This window comes from Symphalangus syndactylus, chromosome 1 (genome assembly GCF_028878055.3).
Source record: "Symphalangus syndactylus isolate Jambi chromosome 1, NHGRI_mSymSyn1-v2.1_pri, whole genome shotgun sequence".
NCBI classification, from domain to species: Eukaryota; Metazoa; Chordata; class Mammalia; order Primates; family Hylobatidae; genus Symphalangus; species Symphalangus syndactylus.
The window spans coordinates 85,417,520-85,440,436 of NC_072423.2; the positions used below are offsets into that span (position 1 = coordinate 85,417,520).

Sequence of the window (22,917 nt, forward strand, 5' to 3'; positions counted from 1 at the left end):
GCTATGCTATGAATTCTCCACTGACCAGTTTATGGCCATTGGCTTAAATACTTAACCCCTCTGAACATGAATTTCAACTGAAAACTAGGAGTGCTATGTCCTCATGTCATTAGAATTACTTGAGAAAATAGCCTAACGGGGCAAGTTCCGAACCTGGCACTTGTCAGGCCCACAAAATGTGAGTCCCCATCTGCGCTTCCTTATCATTTGCTGTAAGTAGTTATTGCTCACTACTCTCTGTGGGGCTGACTCCAGCATTGTCTTCACCCTTTTATTAGTTGGCTACTTCTAAGCCACTATGGGTTGGGAAAGCAGATAACCAGAACGAGATATATGTATAAAATCACTGTGTTAGGGAAGAACTAATAGGCTCTGAGTCAGTGCCCATAGGCACTTTTCCTAAGGGGTCCCGGTTTGAATGCAAGGATTTGGTTTAGTAGAAGGCTCAGAGACATTTGCTTCCCTTCTAGGCCAGAGTACATAGTCACCAAACCCTAGAAAGTTCTAGAAAAGCAGAGATCTAGTTTAACTCCTAGTAGTACTGATGGGAACACTGACGGCCAGAGATAGAATGTGATTTACTAAAGATCTCACAATGAGCACTGCCAGAGCCAGGGCTGGAAGCCATGCTTGGAAGTCCTGCACTGTTAACTGGTTCATTCATTCACTCTTTCTTTCTTTCTTTCTTTCTTTCTTTCTTTCTTTCTTTCTTTCTTTCTTTCTTTCTTTCATTCTTTCCTTCAACAAAAGCTTATTGAAGACCCCCCCATGCACCAGGCACTCTCTTAGGAGCTGCACTGCAGTGGTGCATAGGACAATGTACCTGCTTCCTGGAGCCCAAGTAAGGGGGGATAAGACCAGCTGTCATATCACTACCTGCTTTTTCCAGCAGTCTGGATTTTGCAATCCTCCACTCTTGAACAGAGCCATCTGGCTTTTCCTGACTAGTCTTTCTGTTCACTAGTATCTGTTTTGCATCTTTTCCTTTATTTCTTCATAGCTGCCTCCTCCTTGCCCCCACCCTTAGGACTAATCAGGCTTGCTGGTTTCCCCTAGCTTCCCAACAATAAATCTTCAAATCCCTTCTAAGAATATTCCCACTTATGATTTCACAATGCACATCTTCATTTTTCAAGGCACGCACTTTCTTCTGTGAGGTGGTTCCTTAGGGCAGGGGGGTGCCAGGGATTTAGCCAAAGAGTCTACCAGGGTAATACAAAATATAAGAGCTTCTTAAATAGAACTAAATAATTCCTCACAAAAAATTTAATTTAAAATTCTCATTTCAGCACATATTTTATAGTGTTGTTGTATTATATATTAGTACATATTATCTACCTTGTTAGTACACTTACATTTATTTGTGGGGTATCATAAATATTTTTTACTGATATCAATGCACCAACATGGGAAGCACTCCTTAGGAACTCATGTTCAGGAATCCCCCTCACGCTCCCTGACGTCCCATACCTTGAGATGGCACATCACAAATTTATGCATCACATGGTTCCACTTGGACTTCTTAAATATGGAAAGGTGCCCCACGTCATGCTGCAAAAATAAGCTCTGAGCCTAGGAGAGATGAGGTTACTGTTAGAGAAACTGGGACCCTAACAAGAAATCAATCAATGAGTCCCATAGTAGATTCATAACCTTATTTGGGAACAGTGGGTGATCTTGTTCGACCTCCAACCAAAATTAGTTTCTATTTCCCATACATATCCTGCCTGTTCTTTCCAACTTTTATGCCTTTGTTGTCTCAGCCTGGAATGCTCTCATTGTCACTTTCAAAGGTTTCCAGTATAGAGTGCAAAGACCATGGTCTTTGGTGTCAGACAGATTTGAATTCTAAACTGTTCTTCACCACTAACGAGCTTCACAACTCTGGGCAAGTTACTCGGTAGCTCTCACCTTCAGTTCTTCATCTGATAGAAGGGGACGCTAATACCTGACTCATGGAGTTGTTGTGCTACATAGCTATATGTAAAGTGCCCAGCTTATGCTAAGCACCAAACAAATATTTGTTTCCTTTCTTGTTTCCAAAATTCACTTTTCAAGAAATAAAACAAGAGGATTTAAGAAAAAGAATCAACATCCAGAATTCTGGAACCTGGAAACACATTGCAGTTAATTCTCTACGAAACCTTTTCCAGTCATTCTAATGAGAATTAAATGCTCCTTTCTGCTCCAACAGTACGCACTTGTTCCTCAATTTGGGATTAATATCATTGATTTGTGCCAGGCAGTGTGTTTAGCTGTTCGTGAAGGACTATTTCCTCCACTAGATGACTTCTTTCTTGGGAGCAGGGAGCATGTTGACTTTTCCTTTGTATCGACAACATGGTATCACGCTCATAGAAGGCTACATTCAGAGATTCATACTTCATTCAACAAAGATTTATCAAATGCCTGGCTAAGTGTCAGTTACTATTTATCATTTATGGAGGAACTCACACGTTCTTATTCTCACATAGGATATCACATCTGCCCTTGAAGAATTCATGGTCTGATGCATTCATAAATGTTGATTGATTAAAGAATAAAAGATAAATATGTGTGTTGCATGGCAAAGGACAGAACTTCAATCACTGAGATGGTGGGGATAAAACAGGGCAAACAGCAGCAATTGTCATTAATTAAACATTTACCATAGGCCAGACACTGTGCTTTATATTTTACACATTTGCCTGATTAGTCCTTCTCAGAATAATTCCACATTCATTATTATCCTCACTTTAGAGAGGAGAGAACCAAATCCCAATGAAGCTTGGTCACTTGCTGGTAAGTGCCTGACATTGATGAGTACCTTGCCAAGAAGTGTCAGGCAGCAGCTGACACCAATCTAAAGAGAGAAGAAGAAATTCTGAGCCTTTCTATGAGGACGCTGCCTGGGCTTAGTATACCTGCTTACCTGAGAAATTGTGAGAAGAAAGGAAATGAATATAGTAACAGGCCAGCCACTGCCAAAATAATATACTATTAGCCACGCCAGCACTTCCAAAATTAAGATCTGGGCAAAGTGAAGAAAGAAGAACCCCAGGTTGGCATGGAACATGTTCATAGCTTCTGCGATCCTCCACAAGTCTTGGAAATCTTTCACCAACTGGGACTATGAAATAAATATTCAAAGAGTAAATTAGCTCTTTCAGGGAAAGGGAATAGAGATGAACATAATTAATAATTTATTTTATTTTGTATACATCTCTTTTATTAATAGAATTTTATTAATACATTTAATTGTCCAGAATTAAAACCCCAAAACAATGAACCAGCAAATAAAACCTTTAAAAAAAGTTTATGAAATTTTTTTTTTGTTTTCTGCAGAAGTGAAAGGTGAATAATGACTTGTAAACTGTCCTAAAGCTGTTATGGAATTCAGAATTAGGTTTTTTCAGGGGAGGGGGAAGGAGAGGAGAGTGCAGTGGAGAGATACATATGCCTAACAGTCGCCATTTAAACCACCAGAATTATTTCAGGTGTTGAGTGACCTCTGGTTCTATGTGGGGGAACTTGGTCATCTATATGGATCCATGTTACCATAGTTACTGGTATAGTTTACAAAGTGCTTTCCAGGCCATAAGTTGCTTAATGTGTAGAAAGGGTTGTTTCATGGAAGACAGAGATCATAGTTCACTTAGATTAGCTCTCAGGATGAATTTTCTGAGAGCTGCTTAGTGGATCCCCCAAAACAAGGCAGGGCTTATTAGCGTGTGTGTACTCGGTTGGAGAGGTCTCATTTAAGGGCCCTGTGTGTATGTGCATGTGTGACTGTTCATGTACATTAGCATTGGTTTACAAGCTTGCCACATCATACGGGGGAGCGCACAAGGTTGGAAAGAAGTATCTCTTTCCTAGGACAGCTGGGAAAGTGACCAGGTTATGAGAACTATAACAGGGTTGTACAGATGTAAGAAAGGAGAAATGTTAGAAACAAAAAAAGAAAGAGCTATGAAAATAATTCTAGAAGCCAAAAATTTCAAAATTCACAGATACAAGTTTTAAAGGACCCACTGCCTGGCAAAAGTTCTGGATAGGCTCATCTCCCAAGCCCCCATCAATCTTAGAATTCTTGTGGCCACAGATTATTTTAATAATTATCTAATATTAATTTGTTATCTCTAGGGTGCCTCCAGCCTGGTCATCCTTTGCAAAACATTTATTGCAGAGTTGAGGGAGGTCAGCAAAACCCAGAAGAGTGACTAGCTTGAAGTCGTCAACAAGTCAGTGACAGGTGGTGAACTTAAACCCATACCTGACACCCAATTTTATGCTCAAATACTAATTTTCTATATACAGCAACTTGAATATCCACATAAATGTATTAAAGAAAAATTATGGTAGACCTTTATCTGCAGAGACCAACACTCTTTTAGATAATGATTATCTGATAGGTCTCAGTTGTTAGTGGGATTTTATTTTTCTTACAGAAAAAATTCAGAAAAAACAATAAAGTTTTGCATCACCTTCACTTTTTAACCTAGAGCCACATGACCCAAATGATGGGGACATATCTGAAAGTTTTAAAATTACTAGTACCGTCATCAGTTCATGATTATGATAATAAGTAAAATGTATTGAGCATTTACTGTGTTACAGGCATTGTTCTAAGCACTTTAAATGATGACTTTACTTCTTTCGATTGTTTTCCCAATGACTCTCATAAGGTTGGTACCATTGTTTTCAGTATCTTATGGGGGAGAAATTGAGCCAAAAGAGGTTTGAGAACTGGCCTAGACTCACACAATTTGAAAATGGCAAGGTTAGGGTGTGAGTGCAGGCTGTCCACCCTACCAACCCACTCTTCGGAACAGAGCTGGGCTGTGGGATGAACATGGGCCTAAAGATTGAGCTTAAGTATTAGTCTCAGATTTGCCCGTAACCAGTTCTGTGTCCTCAGATTACTCCTGCTCCCTTTGTGAGTCTGTTTCTTCATTTTTTAAAGACAGAATAAAATCCTTGCTCTCTCTGCCTCACAGGGGTCTATGGATCCATACGTTATAAAAATTATTTCAAGAGTCAGGCAAATGTAAGCTGTCACAAAAAAATAAATTTCAAAAAATGGAATTGCTCAATATTAAGTAAAATTCCTCGCAGCATTATGTAAAACCATCCCAGTGAATTTTTAGTCCTATGGAGACTCTGTCCTTTAGAAGACAGTATTCTTGTAGCCAAAATATTAAAGAAAGAATGGCATTTTTCCTTGGGAATACCTAAGGGATTGGAGCCAGAGAAAAGTGATTGATTTGGAGTCTCAGCTCATTGATACATCAGCTGTTGGACTTTTAGAAAGTAATTTATTTTCCCTGAATGATAATTTCCCCAAATGTAAAAAGGCTGTAGTTAGGATACGGTGACATCTTTCAATCAGTAGCTGTTTTTGGAGTTCCTACTACATATTGATCCTGTGAAAGGAGGTCTTCAGGATCTTCTTATCAGGGATAAGAAAAGTGGACATAGTCTCACCTCTCATGCAACTTAGTTGGGCTGGGAACATAGACATAGATATAAAACATAATTACAAGCAGTCAATGAAAAGGAAATTATATCCGTAAGTTCCCTGGCATGAGGTAGGTGCTTAGAGACATGAAATTACCGTCTGATGAAGGGATAAGAATTTAATTCTTTTGCTTCACAAAGATTTAAGAGTTCTCATGATCTAAAGAAAAAGGCATTGTTTTGAAATACGTGGACTCCATCCATTGACTCTACTGTGGTCCCACCCTTCACAGAAAACAGTTAATTGGCTTTAAAATATGCCTCGTCTCCATCCTTCTACACCCATGGATCCTGACATCTCACTCACATTTTTGTGTCTTTCCTAGCCGGGCTCTCCTGGGGCAAGTTCTCCAACGAGCAGTGGCTTCAGGTACAACTGCACAATGTCAAGATCTGGATGCGTGGCCCTGAAGACATCCTGTAAATCAGAGATACCTGTTAGAGGCTTTGAAGAGATATGCTTATCCACAGATTAGTTCCTTTCCTTATCTTGTCCTGTGCTCAGTCTGGGAATCAGCACAGACCTCATTGCAGAGGATTTACTTGTAACTCCAAGTTGATGTTTCAAGTTGATTGATCAAAATTATCCCTGAAAACCACCTCTGTGAAAACTTCCGGCTGGAGACACACCTACTACATGTACTGCTTCTCTAGGTATGACCAACACAGTCAGGAGATCCTGGAGCATTGATGAGATCACTGTTTTATTTATCACCAGAAGAAATAATTGAGTTTATGGGTTGGGATAAATCTTTATAAAAGTCCAGCATCAGTCTTAATGTGAAAGTTGCTCACACTATCTGAGACAGTGCAGCAACCAAGATTGGCTATGCAAATTATATCTTCCATTGAGGGCTCTCTCTGGGTTCTTGGCCAAACCCAGGGGAATAAGGCCCCTTGAATTAGTTAATTCTAGAGAAGGACAGGTTAAAGTTGATGATTCCTTAAGGCAAAGGCATGAGAGATTATAAGAGCACAGCCCTAGAGCCCTGGGTGGTCTAAAATAGTACACCTTTGGCTAAGCTTGTCACTGAAGGAGTCTCCTCACTCTCTATTAAAAAAATGCAGTGGTGGCTTGTGCAGAGACTTGGTGACAGCCAGAAACAGAATAGAGGTGACAAACTATATTTTTCCACCTCAGGTGCATGTTAAGTAGCAATTCCATATGGCTATGAGAAGCAGTGATGGTTCCTATATCCTGCTTATGTTCGGAAGAAAGAGAGTCTTCTCTTTCAGGGATTTAAATTGTTTTTGGAAAGAAGAAAGATTTTCCAAGACAGAGATGCTAGACTTGTTGCTATTATGGTTTGGGGAAGGGAGTAATTAAAAATGAAGAAATATTACCAAAGTTGTGAACTGTATATATGGAAGCCATACAAATTACTCTGCAGTGGTGATATTGCATTATACTGATTACGAAAATGGACCCTGGAGCCAGCTTTCCTACATGCAAATTCTGGCATTGCTACTTACTAGCTAAGTAATTGTAGGCACATCTCTTGAATTGCCTGTGACACTTCTATATTCTCTTTCCTAAATGGGGGTGATGATAATAGCCGCTCAATTCATGAAGTTATTATGAGGGTTAAGTAAATTAATAATAATGCCGAATGGCATTTACTATGTTTTAAATACACATCAGATATATTTCTTATGTGTATCCCTCCACTGATAAGAACCCACTGCCTACCTTCTCTTCGATATTCAGAGATTTCCTCCCTTTACCTCAATGCCTAACGTGGAGTGAGCTCTGAATTATATTAGTGAATATAATGAGTGCTACATCTTCAAATAGTAAATCAACTTTAGATATATCCAAGAATTACATATGAGCCTACTTATTATTGTAGTATTGTAATAATGCTATATTATAACATAATTACTTATAGAAGTAAGAAGGTATTTTTATAATGAACAAGGTTAATTAGAAGGATAGAAATCAACTCTTTAGACTCATTTCACCTATGGGTCTCCAGATGCAATGATGTAAAATGGGCCTTTATCTGTTAGAACCAGTCCAGGCAGTGAGGTTCCATTGCTTCTTTTGTACAGGTAGTGCAACTAGTGTCCATTCTGCTTCTGTACACTCCCCCTGAGTCCCTTGGGAAATGCTGGACTAAATAATTTCAAAGATGTTTAAATTTTTCACATTTATGATACTAAAGCTTAGGTCCCCTAACCAGGAAGAGTGATTCAGTGATGAAAAGGGTGATTAAAATATCTCATTGTGACCCGTACTGAAAAATCATGTGCTGCTTGTTGTTTCAGAGCAGATTAGGATGGAAGACATCCTGATGGATCAAGATCAAAGTGTAGAATGTAATCTATTGCAATTTCATTGTACTCTGAGCAGCTATCTAGAGTCCTGGAACGGTGTGCTGACAATAATATTCTTCTGGGTTCATTGTTTCTTCAAATCCCCAGGAAGGTTCATAGGTTAAAACTGTGCCAACACATCCGGGAATGCTGCAGAGATTTTCAGAATAGTAGACACTGGCCTGCTCTGTGGAACTCTTTCCAGCATTAGTGGGGCAGTACAACAAAGGAGTTTAGGTAGAATATTCTATTTGAAAGAATTTTCGAAGAGAATCTAGATACTAAGCTGTGAAATTCTCTTCATGAAAAGACTGCAATAATGCAAGTCCTGTTACCAACATTCTTGGGCCAAATGTGTTCCTGCTGAAAGACGGAGAGGGGATAAAATGAAGAGTAGAAGGGGTAGTGTCAGTGTTTATGAAGTGTGTCCTGTATACAAGGCATTCTATGGGCCAACTCATAGTCACCATTTTAGTTTTGTAAGGGTCTATCACTTTCATTGTACAGATCAAGACACTAAGTTTCAGAGGGGAGACGTATCTTGCCCCAAATGCCACACTCAATAGCAGAGCCAGGGTTTGAATTCATGGTTATGCAATTCTAAAGCCTTAAAGCCCTAAAGGTCCATTCCAGCCTTAACACATTTAGTTTGTTTTCTTAAAGTCCTCCCAAGAAAGGAGTGATGACAGATTGGGGATGATGCTAAATCAGTATGTATCTGCTTGGCAGATGGTAATGGCGTGTCCCCACCATAGGGTTGAGTCATGTATAACGGTTTGCCTCTGTCTCCAAGCTGCCTCCCTAGACTCACCTTCTCTATACCCTTCACGCATCATCTTCTCTACTGGAGCCTCCCCACTCAGTATGCATTCCATGGCCTTCTGTAGTTCTGAGGCTTTACACTTACTGCTCTCTCAGCCTTGACTACCTCCTTCATTTTCTCTCTTTAAAAGCTCCTCTCACCCTTCAAGGCCCAGATCAAACACTGCTTCCCCCAATCACTCAGGAAAATGATTCACGATTGCTCCTGTGTTCACACGACATTTTGTTCCTAGAGCTTTTTAAATTTATACTATACTATACTATACTATACTATACTATACTATACTATACTATACTATACTATACTATACTATACTATACTTATACTATAATGAATCTGTGTACTCACCCCTTTTTTTAGTGGTTTGTGAGTTTTTTAAAGACTGGGACCATGTACTATTATTGGTTAATGTATACCTAATGTCGATCACTGTGCCTAAAGTATAGCATGTCATGAATAGACATCTGACAAATAAGGGAAAGGGTGAATGAATGAATGGATATAGCATTTCTATAACAAGATATTAGGATAATCAAAGTGTGGCACTCAAAGTATACAGGTATTAAGCGCTGCTGTATCTTCCTATCCACGGCATCTCTATTTTTTTACCTTTTTGTGACTTCAGCATCTCACATTTTTGTCTGTTAGCCTTTTGGCTTCCTTCTCAATCATCATCTTTACTACTTAAATTATTTATAAATTTATACCATAGCTCATCTCATAATTGATTATTTCCAAAATAGTAACAGCATGGAGAAGATGTGATTAGTGCTTTGCTTTCACAAATACCTTGGATAAACTGCTAAATTTTTTGCTGTTATTTGGTGGGAGATGGAGTCATGCGCTTTCCTGTAAAAGCTAGTGGAAGAGAAAAGTATATAAAGTCAGAGGGCGTGACACAAAATTCTGTTTTTACAACTTAAATGCTGTATACAGGCTGTGACCTGTACAAAGGCACTCGGCCAAGATGGCAAGTGTGGCCTGACTTCCAGTGGACACTCCATTTGCCTAACCTTGTGCCTATAGGGCTGCAATCACCCAAAAAGTGTGCCTTTCCTAATTCACACTAAGGCATAGTATGGGGTAGCAGAGGAGTAGGCTGTTTCACACACAGAAATTACTTAATTTCTCCTAAATGTAGATAATACTACCTAATCTTCTCTATGAGCTCATTAATTCCTTCATTCATTCATTTATTCAGTCATTCTAAAACCTATGGAAGACCCAGCCTAGAGGTTAAGAGCTTAGATTTTGGAGTCAGAAATCAATAAGTGGCCATGATTATATATGATTATTACTTAGTTCATTTGAGGTGGGTTGGAATTTCCCAAAAGAAATTTACTAAGGAACAAACATAAATTTAGAAACCGTCCATGGAGAGTGTTGTATATGCAGTTATAAAACAAGATAACTAGAATATAGACCTTGATGTACTCACTGCAAAAAAAAAAAGCTCACGAGACTGTTCTATATCCAGCCACAGATGAAGACTCCTGCTCCCACACCTTTGGGTAATTCCTCTTCTGCTTCCTTCTCAGATTTCACCTGCCCTAAGGCAATGGCTAGAACAAGTCTCTACAAATTTCAGATGGACAGTGAGTTCTGAACAGGCCAATTTGTGTGGAGAAAGCATCTTTGCCCTTGTCCTGGGAGACAGCTGCTTTGGAGTGGGAATGATCACAGAAAGTCACCAGATTCCTCTTCACCCCTAAGGATAAGCGGAGGGTTATCTTCCCAGTGCAACTCATTCTATTGTTTGAACACTTTTGTTTCTTGAAAACTCTTCCTTATATTGAGACTTTTTTCTATAATGCTTTCAGCTGAGCTCCAGCCCAAAGGAACTCAACTCTCCCCTCCCCTCCCTCTTCCTTTCAAACCTGGGCTTCCTTGTGATAGATATCAGCACTTAGTTGCCCAAGCCAGATATCTATAAGTCAGCTTAGACTCTGCAATCCTGCTAGTTTATCAAGTCACTCATCAAATATTAGAAATTATGTCTTCTAAAACTCCTTCCCACCCATCTCCTCTTCTCCATTCCTGTAGCCAACACCTTGCTTAGGCCTTCAACATGTTCCCTGGACTCCACCCTGGTCCTCCCTCATTTTGGGAGGCTCTTCTGGATTTCATCCTTCACTTAACTGCCAGACTCACCTTCCAGAAAGGCAGTGTCTCCTCATGGCCCATTTTCATCTCTTAGCACTTGAACTTCTTTCTCTCTCCTCTCCTCCATCTATTTTACAACTAGAACTATCATTTCCATGAGAATCAGATAATTTTAAAAGTTTTGATGATGCAGGAAAGATGTAATTATCACTGATTATTGCTTTTCTTTTACCAACAGCTTAGAAATGCCAGGTGATTGTGTTGTGAGGATGAAGGTGGGAGGGATGCTGTGCTAGGGACACATTCTCATGTATAGTAGGAAGAGAGGCAGCAATGCAGTAAGGATAAAATGCAAACTCCTTAGCTCAGCACACAAGATCCATTCTCTCCCTCTTCTTTCTCTTTTCTCTTCCTCTATCTCTTCTCTCTCTTCATCTTCTATCTGTCTTCTCCTTTTCTCATAGCCAGTGAATTCCTCTGTCATAACCACTAACATTAGTTAGCATGTAGTTTCAGCCAATACTGTGCTAAGTAAAGGAAGTGTCCAGGCTGGGGTGCCCATTCTGGTGGGGTGCTTATTCATGCCATGAATCATATTTGTACTCCATTTCTCTATACACCCTCCCTTTCCCCCGCCCCAGCCTTGCCTCTGCTGGCTCTGCTCATCTGAAACCATTCAGAATGCCCTCTTTTGGTGCTGCACGCAACTCTTCCTTCTTCCACATACCAGTCCTCCAAATAGTTGAAACGGATCCTGCCATATTTCCTATAAGCTTTGTCATTCTTTCTCATCATATTGGACTCTGACTCTCATGAGAAAGAACTTCAGTTTCTTAGTCTCTCTACTAGAGTGTTGTGTTCAGAAATAAGGAGTGTGCTAAACAGCACACAAGATAATAAAACTTGCTTTCTTTGTTCTGATTATGCTGCCTCTCTGAATGCATCATAAGATTGCAATTATGTTTTTCGTGGAGCTCAGAACATACTGTTGTTTTATATAAAATTTGTGGCCAGCTATTTATTCATATATATTTACTATCATCAAAGTGTTTTGTAGGCCAGGTGCAGTGGTTCATACCTGTAATCTCAGCACTTTGGGAGGCCGAGGCAGGAGGATGGTTTGAGGCCAGGTATTAGGAAACCAGCCTGGGCAATATAGTGATACCCTATCTCTACAAAAAATTCTAAAAATCTGGCTGTGATGGCATACACCTGTGGTCTCAGCTATTTGGAAGGCTGAGGCTGAAGGATCACTTGAGCCCAAGAGTTGGAGGCTGTAGTGGGTTATGATCATGCCACTGCACTCCATCCTAGGCAGCAGAGAGAGACCCTTCTCTAAGAAGAAAAATATGTTTTATAATCCTCATTTTAATGATTGCAAAATAGCTTATTGTATTGTAATTATAATCTATAGAATCAATCCTCCTTGTTGTACTTACAGGTTGTTTCTGGATTTTCCTGGGAGAGCTCTTACAGATAAAAAGACTGTGGCCATAACTCTAGTTATTAGCATAGTGACATTAGTTTTAAACCATTATTAGTTTGAAAATACTAGATAACTCATATGTGCAATAATAGGAACTTATATACCAATTTTGTTTTATAGATTTATTTTTCTTAGTAAAGTTCCTTGGAGAAAATGGAAGCCCATCTCAGAAGAGTGAAGTAATAATAAAATACAAGAGCTGCTATTTTTTGAGTATCTAATCTGTACCAAGCACCACAGTGAGCACTTCATTTGATCTCTGCTGATTTTTACGGTAATGCTAAGGTGAAGGTATTATCCTCATTTTCTAGATAAGGGAGCTGAGGCTCCAAGAGCCTCAGGACATTCCTAGTAAATGTGGAGCCCAGATGCAAAGCAGACCTGTTTCATTCCCATAAGGCTGGAACCCTAGCAAGAGTTTTGGAAAAACTGACTGCATGAGTGAATGAATTAATGACCCTGTGGGATAGATTATGTAGATACCATCATTCACCTTTTATGAGGATGATGGAGACCTAGAGAAGAGTTACTATGTATATAAGAAAAGGGTGCTTTCTCTGGGCAGGTGCAGCCATGGGCCCGGGGCTGGCACACAGTGAGAGTACTTTGCCTCACACTTGCCACTCAGAGGCTAGACCTGCAAACATCTCTTAAGCTATAGGGTAAGCATTTGATCTCAGGCCTTCTGACTTTATGATCTTCCTTCCTTCATTGGAAAGCATGATGCTTCATTATATAGCCCTCTGTTCCCAATCAGACGACACCAAATATAAACAGGATTTCTAAGCTAGTGGTGAACAAACAAGAAATAATAATTATATTTCTGAGGATAAAGATGCTGGTGATAAGACTGATAATAGCTATGATTGAATGAACTTTTACTAAGTATCTGGCACCAACGACAAACACTTTACATGCGTTGGTTCTATTTGCCATAAATCACTCAGATGGGTAATGTCAGCCTCATTTTGCAGATGAAGAAGCTGAGGCTCAGAACATCCCAATAACATTCCTAGGTTCACATAACATATTCCAAAGCTCAGGCTCCCTGTACTCTGAGTCATGGAGTACTGTGGATTGTTCTGGCACTCTCCGTTTCTTCTTAAGCCATTTTCTCTAGGAGAATCTTTTCTCTGGACATTTTTTATCTATTTTCCTAAAGTCTAAGATACATTACTGACCAACTTATGATTTTCTTCCTTGACATAGGTAAATCCTAAGGCGGCATGGGTATTTTCCCAAAAGATTCTGATGGTTTCTATTATATTAGTCAGTTCCTCCTTGTTAGCTATAATTGGACACAAACTCAGGGTCTTTTCTTGACTTCTAGGAGATAAAAATCATTAGCAAATCAAAACTTTATCGTCTATCTGGGCTGCCTCAAACTGAGTGAGGCTATCAGTTATTTTTAAGGTGGTTGAAGGTTCATGTCTTTGCGAACACATCCTCTGAGCTAATTCTGTGACTTGTGTTAGCAAAGCCTCTGTATTTTCTGTGAGTTGTGGAAATGAGAGGGTGGGATAGATAGGCATCTGTAGTATGCTTTACATTTTCTTCTTGTTTTTTTTTTCTTCTGTTGTTCTTACATAAATGCTCTTCCTCTTTCTTCTTCTACCCTCTGCTCTCTGATTTCTGGGCACTGTGTACAAGCTCATGCTTATTTTCCAAGGAAAGTTTGAACTTTGTTTAAAAAGTATATCTGAGAGAAGTGGTGGGGCTGTAGCAGGGCATACTCAGAAAGGTATTCATCTGATTGTAGAAACAAGATAGGAAGATGGTAGAAGAACAAGAACCTAGACAGAGAAGAGGGATGAGAAATTGGGGGGAAAATATGAACTGAGGAAAAGAGATGCAGATGGCATCAAAAGATGAAATCTTGCAGGTAATTGTGAATTTTGTTATTATTAGTACAGCACCATGTATAGACTGGTACTTAGCAAAATAATGTTTTCAATCCGATCTTTAAAACCAGTTAAAGAAGTTGTATGCTAAACTGTAAAACCAACAGGAGCCACGTACTTTTTAAAAGCCTGCATTTAAATTTCTATTCTGTCATATATTAATTTTTGATCTTGAGTTAGTTGTTTAGTTCCTCTAATTCTGTTTCTTCGTCTGTACAGTGTGGGAAATAAAAGTCCCAATTTGAGAGAAAACTGACTTCTTTATGGAATATTTTTTTTTGTTTTGTTTTGTTTTGTTTTTTAATTTTTATTTTTTTTTTATACTTTAGGGTTTTAGGGTACATGTGCACAATGTGCAGGTTTGTTACATATGTATCCATGTGCCATGTTGATTTCCTGCACCCATTAACTCGTCATTTAGCATTAGGTGTATCTCCTAATGCTGTCCCTCCCCCCTCCCCACACCCCACAACAGTCCCCGGAGTGTGATGTTCCCCTTCCTGTGTCCATGAGTTCTCATTGTTCAATTCCCACCTATGAGTGAGAACATGCGGTGTTTGGTTTTTTGTCCTTGCGATAGTTTACTGAGAATGATGTTTTCCAGTTTCATCCATGTCCCTACAAAGGACACGAACTCATCAATTTTTATGGCTGCATAGTATTCCATGGTGTATATGTGCCACATTTTCTTAATCCAGTCTATCGTTGTTGGACATTTGGGTTGGTTCCAACTCTTTGCTATTGTGAATAGTGCCACAATAAACATACATGTGCATGTGTCTTTATAGCAGCATGATTTATAATCCTTTGGGTGTATACCCAGTAATGGGATGGCTGGGTCAAATGGTATTTCTAGTTCTAGATCCCTGAGGAATCGCCACACTGACTTCCACAATGGTTGAACTAGTTTACAGTCCCACCAACAGTGTAAAAGTGTCCCTATTTCTCCACATCCTCTCCAGCACCTGTTGTTTCCAGATTTTTTAATGATGGCCATTCTAACTGGTGTGAGATGGTATCTCACTGTGGTTTTGATTTGCATTTCTCTGATGGCCAGTGATGAGGAGCATTTCTTCATGTGTTTTTTGGCTGCATAAATGTCTTCTTTTGAGAAGTGTCTGTTCATGTCCTCTGCCCACTTTTTGATGGGGTTGTTTGTTTTTTTCTTGTAAATTTGTTTGAGTTCATTGTAGATTCTGGATATTAGCCCTTTGTCAGATGAGTAGGTTGCAAAAATTTTCTCCCATTCTGTAGGCTGCCTGTTCACTCTGATGATAGTTTCTTTTGCTGTGCAGAAGCTCTTTAGTTTAATGAGATCCCATTTGTCGATTTTGGCTTTTCTTGCCATTGCTTTTGGTGTTTTAGACATGAAGTGCTTGCCCACGCCTATGTCCTGAATGGTATTGCCTAGGTTTTCTTGTAGGATTTTAATGGTTTTAGGTCTAACATGTAAGTCTTTAATCCATCTTGAATTAATTTTTGTATAAGGTGTAAGGAAGGGATCCAGTTTCAGCTTTCTACATATGGCTAGCCAGTTTTCCCAGCACCATTTATTAAATAGGGAATCTTTTCCCCATTTCTTGTTTTTGACAGGTTTGTCAAAGATCAGATAGTTGTAGCTATGCGGCATCATTTCTGAGGGCTCTGTTCTGTTCCATTGATCTATGTCTCTGTTGTGGTACCAGTACCATGCTGTTTTGGTTACTGTAGCCTTGTAGTATAGTTTAAAGTCAGGTAGCGTGAGGCCTCCAGCTTTGTTCTTTTGGCTTAGGATTGACTTGGCGATGCGGGCTCTTTTTTGGTTCCATATGAACTTTAAAGTAGTTTTTTCCAATGCTGTAAGAAAGTCATTGGTAGCTTGATGGGGATGGCATTGAATCTATAAATTACCTTGGGCAGTATGGCCATTTTCACGATATTGATTCTTCCAACCCATGAGCATGGAATGTTCTTCCATTTGTTTGTATCCTCTTTTATTTCATTGAGCAGTGGTTTGTAGTTCTCCTTGAAGAGGTCCTTCCAACCCTTGTAAGTTGGATTCCTAGGTATTTTATTCTCTTTGAAGCAATTGTGAATGGGAGTTCACTCATGATTTGGCTCTCTGTTTGTCTGTTATTGGTGTACAAGAATGCTTGTGATTTTTGTACATTAATTTTGTATCCTGAGACTTTGCTGAAGTTGCTAATCAGCTTAAGGAGATTTTGGGCTGAGACAATGGGGTTTTCTAGATATACAATCATGTCATCTGCAAACAGGGACAATTTGACTTCCTCTTTTCCTAATTGAATACCCTTTATTTCCTTCTCCTGCCTGATTGCTCTGGCCAGAACTTCCAGCACTATGTTGAATAGGAGCGGTGAGAGAGGGCATCCCTGTCTTGTGCCAGTTTTCAAAGGGAATGCTTCCAGTTTTTGCCCATTCAGTATGATATTGGCTGTGGGTTTGTTGTAGATAGCTCTTATTATTTTGAGATACGTCCCATCAATACCTAGTTTATTGAGAGTTTTTAGCATGAAGGGTTGTTGAATTTTGTCAAAGGCCTTTTCTGCATCTATTGAGATAATCATGTGGTTTTTGTCTTTGGTTATGTTTATATGCTGGATTACATTTATTGATTTGCATATGTTGAACCAGCCTTGCATCCCAGGGATGAAGCCCACTTGATCATGGTGGATAAGCTTTTTGATGTGCTGCTGGATTCTGTTTGCCAGTATTTTATTGAGGATTTTTGCATCAATGTTCATCAAGGATATTGGTCTGAAATTCTCTTTTTTGGTTATGTCTCTGCCAGGTTTTGGTATCAGGACGATGCTGGCTTCATAAAATGTGTTAGGGAGGATTCCCTCTTTTTCTATCGATTGGAATAATTTCAGAAGGAATGGTACCAGTTCCTCCTTGTACCTCTGGTAGAATTCAGCTGTGAATCCATCAGGTCCTGGACTCTTTTTGGTTGGTAAGTTATTGATTATTGCCACAATTTCAGAACCTGTTATTGGTCTATTCAGAGATTCAACTTCTTCCTGGTTTAGTCTTGGGAGGGTGTATTTGTCGAGGAATTTATCCATTTCTTCTAGATTTTCTAGTTTATTTGCATAGAGTTGTTTGTAGTATTCTCTGATGGTAGATTGTATTTCTGTGGGATCGGTGGTGATATCCCCTTTTTCGTTTTTTATTGCATCTATTTGATTCTTCTCTCTTTTCTTCTTTATTAGTCTTGCTAGCGGTCCATCAATTTTGTTGATCTTTTCAAAAAACCAGCTCCTGGATTCATTAATTTTTTGAAGGGTTTTTTGTGTCTCTATTTCCTTCAGTTCTGCTCTGATTTTAGTTATTTCTAGCCTTCTGCTAGCTTTTGAATGTGTTTGCCCTTGCTTTTCTAGTTCTTTTAATTGTGATGTTAGGGTGTCAATTTTGGATCTTTCCTGCTTTCTCTTGTGGGCATTTAGTGCTATAAATTTCCCTCTACACACCGCTTTGAACGTGTCCCAGAGATTCTGGTATGTTGTGTCTTTGTTCTCGTTGGTTTCAAAGAACATCTTTATTTCTGCCTTCATTTCATTATGTACCCAATAGTCATTCAGGAGCAGGTTGTTCAGTTTCCATGTAGTTGAGCGGTTTTGAGTGAGTTTCTTAATCCTGAGGTCTAGTTTGATTGCACTGTGGTCTGAGAGACAGTTTGTTATAATTTCTGTTCTTTTACATTTGCTGAGGAGAGCTTTACTTCCAACTATGTGGTCAATTTTGGAATAGGTGTGGTGTGGTGCCGAAAAAAATGTATATTCTGTTGACTTGGGGTGGAGAGTTCTGTAGATGTCTATTAGGTCCACTATATGTAGAGCTGAGTTCAATTCCTGGATATCCTTGTTAACTTTCTGTCTCATTGATCTGTCTAATGCTGACAGTGGGGTGTTAAAATCTCCCATTATTATTGTGTGGGAGTCTAAGTCCCTTTGTAGGTCACTGAGGACTTGCTTTATGAATCTGGGTGCTCCTGTGTTGGGTGCATATATATTTAGGATAGTTAGCTCTTCTTGTTGAATTGATCCCTTTACCATTATGTAATGGCCTTCTTTGTCTCTGTTGATCTTTGTTGGTTTAAAGTCTATTTTATCAGAGACTAGGATTGCAACCCCTGCCTTTTTTTGTTTTCCATTTGCTTGATAGATCTTCCTCCATCCCTTTATTTTGAGTCTATATGTGTCTCTGCACGTGAGATGGGTTTCCTGAATACAGCACACTGATGGGTCCTGACTCCTTATCCAGTTTGCCAGTCTGTGTCTTTTGATTGGAGCATTTAGCCCATTTACATTTAACGTGAATATTGTTATGTGTGAATCTGATCCTGTCATTATGATGTTAGTTGGTTATTTTGCTCGTTAGTTGCTATAGTTTCTTCCTAGCCTCGATGGTCTTTACAGTTTGGCATGTTTTTGCAGTGGCTGGTACCGGTTGTTCCTTTCCATGTTTAGTGCTTCCTTCAGGAGCTCTTTTAGGGCAGGCCTGGTGGTAACAAAATCACTCAGGGTTTGCTTGTCTGTAAAGTATTTTATTTCTCCTTCACTTATGAAGCTTAGTTTGGCGGGATAGGAAATTCTGGGTTGAAAATTCTTTTCTTAAAAATGTTGAATATCGGCCCCCACTCTCTTCTGGCTTGTAGAGTTTCTGCTGAGAGATCAACTGTTAGTCTGATGGGCTTCCCTTTGTGGGTAACCCGACCTTTCTCTCTGGCTGCCCTTAACATTTTTTCCTTCATTTCAACTTTGGTGAATCTGACAATTATGTGTCTTGGAGTTGCCCTTCTCAAGGTGTATCTTTGTGGCGTTCTCTGTATTTCCTGAATCTGAATGCTGGCCTGCCTTGCTAGATTGGGGAAGTTCTCCTGGATAATATCTTGCAGAGTGTTTTCCAACTTGGTTCCATTCTCCCCATCATTTTCAGGTACACCAATCAGACGAAGGTTTGGTCTTTTCACATAGTCCCAAATTTCTTGGAGGCTTTGTTCATTTCTTTTTATTCTTTTTTCTCTAAACTTTCCTTCTCTCTTCATTTCATTCATTTCATCTTCCATCAGCGATACCCTTTCTTCCAGTTGATCGCATCTGCTACTGAGGCTTCTGCAATCTTCGCGTAGTTCTCGAAACTTGGCTTTCAGCTCCATCAGCTCCTTGAAGCCCTTCTCTCCATTGGTTATTCTAGTTATCCATTCTTCTAATTTTTTTTCAAAGTTTTTAACTTCTTTGCTATTGTTTTGAATTTCCTCTCGTAGCTCAGAGTAGTTTGATCGTCTGAAGCCTTCTTCTCTCAACTCGTCAAAGTCATCATCCATCCAGCTTTGTTCCGTTGCTGGTGAGGGAATATTTTAAAAGAGATTCCTTAAGGCATTTAAGATTTTGAGACACCTTTTTAGCAAATATTAAGTAGAAATTTTATTTTGTTTTTTACAATCCTGATATTTAGTGCTTTAGGATCAAACCGACCTGATTTCAAAATTTGGCACCATTACTTGCTTGCTGTGTGACATGTTATTTACATCTTTGAATGTCAACTTTGTAAGAGTCTTATAAATTTGTATTTGGGTTCAGATGTTATTTTTTTCCAGATTTTACTCTCACATTTGTCATTTTCTTCTTATAAGACAGTGACTCAGCTTCAAAATGAAGCAAAACCAAAGAATAAAACAAAACTCAGAATATGCCAACATAGTATTCACTGGCAGCATCTGAACTCATCCCAAACCAGGTGCAGCACATAGCTAGACTTTGAGGCTTAATTTACTACTAAAATTTTGCTAGAGAGGAGTCCTGAAAAATTGGTTTGGGAGGAGATGAGTGATTGTGGAATGCTTTTGGGAGGAGAGCCAAGATCTCAGCCACCCAGCATCTGGGGGAAAGACGGAGAGGGTTGTGGGGAAAGCTTGGAGTTTCTTACCGTGGCATTTTCCCCAGCACAGTGGTTGAGGACCCGGCGCCCACCTGGATGCCTGTCGGCCCAGCTGGAGACATTGTAAACCTTGCAACTGTTGATCAGCCACTGGTCGGTCTTCTGATTATGCTTCTGGATCTCCTGCCAGGTATACATGTTGAAGCTTTTCCTGGGCACGCTGCATTTCCCATTTGCCTCCTGCTTTGCATCGACCTCAGCTTCCCCATTTGCTATGGGTTTTCCTTTTGGCTGATGCTTCTCACCCGGGTATGACTGATTCCTTCCTACAATGCTCCCATTGTCCCCATACTTTTCTTCAAATTTCATTGTCGCTGAATCCCTAGGATTTCTGGGTTAATGCTTGAGATTTCTAATCCTCACCTCTGATTGAACCATAAAATGACTGCCTTTCTCCCTTTTCATTCCATTGCAGTATGATACCTACACCGAAAACTTCTGAGCCTAACTGTCTTTTCACAAACCTGATAGTGAGCACCTTCCCAACTTCTCACTTCTTTGCCTGTCCTGAATCTTTTCTGCCTTGATGAAGGCTAGGCCACCTTCCTTCCTTCTTTCTCTCTTCACCTCTCCTCTCTCTGCTGCCTAGGCTCTTGGAAGCATCCTCCTTCATCATTAAATGCTCCTTAGTAAAGACCCTAGGCCAATCACACTCTGGCCTCATGTTGTGGCCCTCCCTGAGAGAGGAGGGACTAAGCTGTGGTCCTGGTGATTCTCCTGCACAACCTCAAGGCGTGCTGGGTTCATTAGCTCTCGGACTTGCCTGTGATCAGAGACTTTTAGATGTGCTAATCCAACATATGAGCAAAAGCTTTCAAAATCTCCAGGATGACACAACTTGGACTTGGGAAATGTTCTTTGGACAGCTGTTACTTATCCCGAGGGCCTTTCAATTCTTTTAAACTTTTTTAAAAGAAAGGTTTGGATCACGATAAATTAAATAAGCCAGGAACAGAAAGGAAAACATCACATGTTCTCCCTTATTTGTGGGATCTAAAAACCAAAACAACTGAACTTACGGACATAGATTGTAGAAGGCTGGTTACCAGAGGGTGGGAAGGGTAGTGGGGGTTTGGGGGAGTGAGGTGGGATGGTTAATAGGTACAAAAATATAGAAACAATGATTAAGACCTACTATTTGATAGCACAACAGGGTGACTATAGTCAATAATAACTTAATTGTACATTTTAAAATAACTTAAAGGGGATAGCTAGATTGTTTGTAACTCAAAGGATAAATGCTTGCGAGGATGGATACCCCATTCTCCATAATGTGCTTATTTCGTATTGCATGCCTGTATGAAAACATCTCATGTACCCCATAAATATAGACACCTACTATGTACCCAAAAACGTTACGAATAAAAAAAAAATAAAGAAAGGTTTGGGTTTCATTTTACCAAAAAAGCACATCAACATAAACTGGTTTTCTCTCTTGTGATTTCCCTTTGAAAGCTGTTTAAATCTGTTAGCACACGTAAAGGTCATCACAACTGATGTTTGCAGGACCACATGATGGTTTACAAAGACGTTGTCACATGTTTGATCTGATTTAAGCTTCAGTTCAATCTTTTGAGGGAGGTGCTATTAGTGCCCCATTTTCCAGCTGAGAAAACATGTGCGGAAAATCTCTCAGGTAACATTCCAGAATCACCTTGTGAGTGAGAAGTGAACTGGTGCATTGATCTAGATTTTCTGATTCCGAATCTCCAGCTCTTTCACTCTGCTTCCCATACCTCGATGTAGACGTATGTAATAATAACTCTGTGGCTTATAAACAAAGTGGAAGAAATAATTTCAGGGTAGTGGTGGGGGGAAGGGTCTTAATTTTAAGGAAAGAGGTTACATAAAATAGAAAAGATATATTCTCACATTTGGGAATCTGTACTAAGGTAATTATCAGTCTTTCAGTTCAAGATTTATGGAGAAGGAGATTTATTTCAATATTATTTATAATTGTTAAAATCAGAAATGATCTAAATATTTAGCAATAAAGACTGTTACTATATAATAAAGTGTGTACATACTCAATATTACATAGATATTAAAATAAAGTATAAAGTATGTATGTACTGAATATTATATAGATACTAAACAGGAAATTTTTAATGGCATGGACTCCTGCTTGCCATATAAAAAAGAAAAATTTAGTCCATAAATTGTATTTACTAGATGGTATATAATTGGAAGGAAAGATGCCAAAAATACTGGCATTATTTCTCTGCATTAAAACATTGTTCAATATTATTTTCTTTATTTTTTGTGATGCTTTCTAAGTTTTCTACAAATTAGTATGTTACTTTTATAATGTAAAAGGCTGTTTCTTTAATAAAAATAGGGAATCAAAGAAAGAAACTGATTTTGAAGTTTGGATCATATTTTGGCTTCCTCATTATTAGCTGTGGAAGATCAGGCAAATTATTTATTTAGGCTTTAGTTTCCCATCTGCAAAGGGGAAGAATGAGCACAGATTTCAGCATTACATTAAATTCACTTAGGTGCAGTGGTATTAACAGAAATCCCCTGTACTGCCTATGATTTCTGAATGGGAATTTTATAAATCCAACATATGCACACCGAGTATTTGTAGGTCCTAGGCATAAATTCAAGGCAGCTCCAGAGTTCCAGTATAAGTGAGGTTTTAGGGCAAGAATCTGGTTGGAAGTTTGGTGAGGGCAGGTCAGGGGCTTGTCCAGAGGAGTTGCCTGGCACTTCAAGTAAATTTAAGAGAATGTCATTTTGCTGTATCATGATGATACGGTTTGAATGTTTGTCCCCTCCAAGATTCATGTTGAAATTTAATTGCCATAGTAACAGTATTTAGAGGTGGGACTTTTAAGAGGTGATTAGGC

General features: G+C 39.2%; 1 protein-coding gene across 1 annotated transcript in view; it reads right to left on the minus strand.

Annotated features, from left to right (window-relative positions):
- Window positions 1–20,374, minus strand: part of LOC129488605 (putative fatty acid desaturase 2-like protein FADS2B) — a 40,320-nt gene extending 19,946 nt beyond the window's left edge. The window contains 4 exon segments of the mRNA XM_055291038.2: window positions 1,471–1,572; window positions 2,912–3,109; window positions 5,804–5,914; window positions 20,054–20,374. Of these exon segments, the coding sequence (XP_055147013.2) occupies window positions 1,471–1,572; window positions 2,912–3,109; window positions 5,804–5,914; window positions 20,054–20,374 (732 nt within the window).
- Window positions 20,375–22,917: the final 2,543 nt, after the last annotated feature.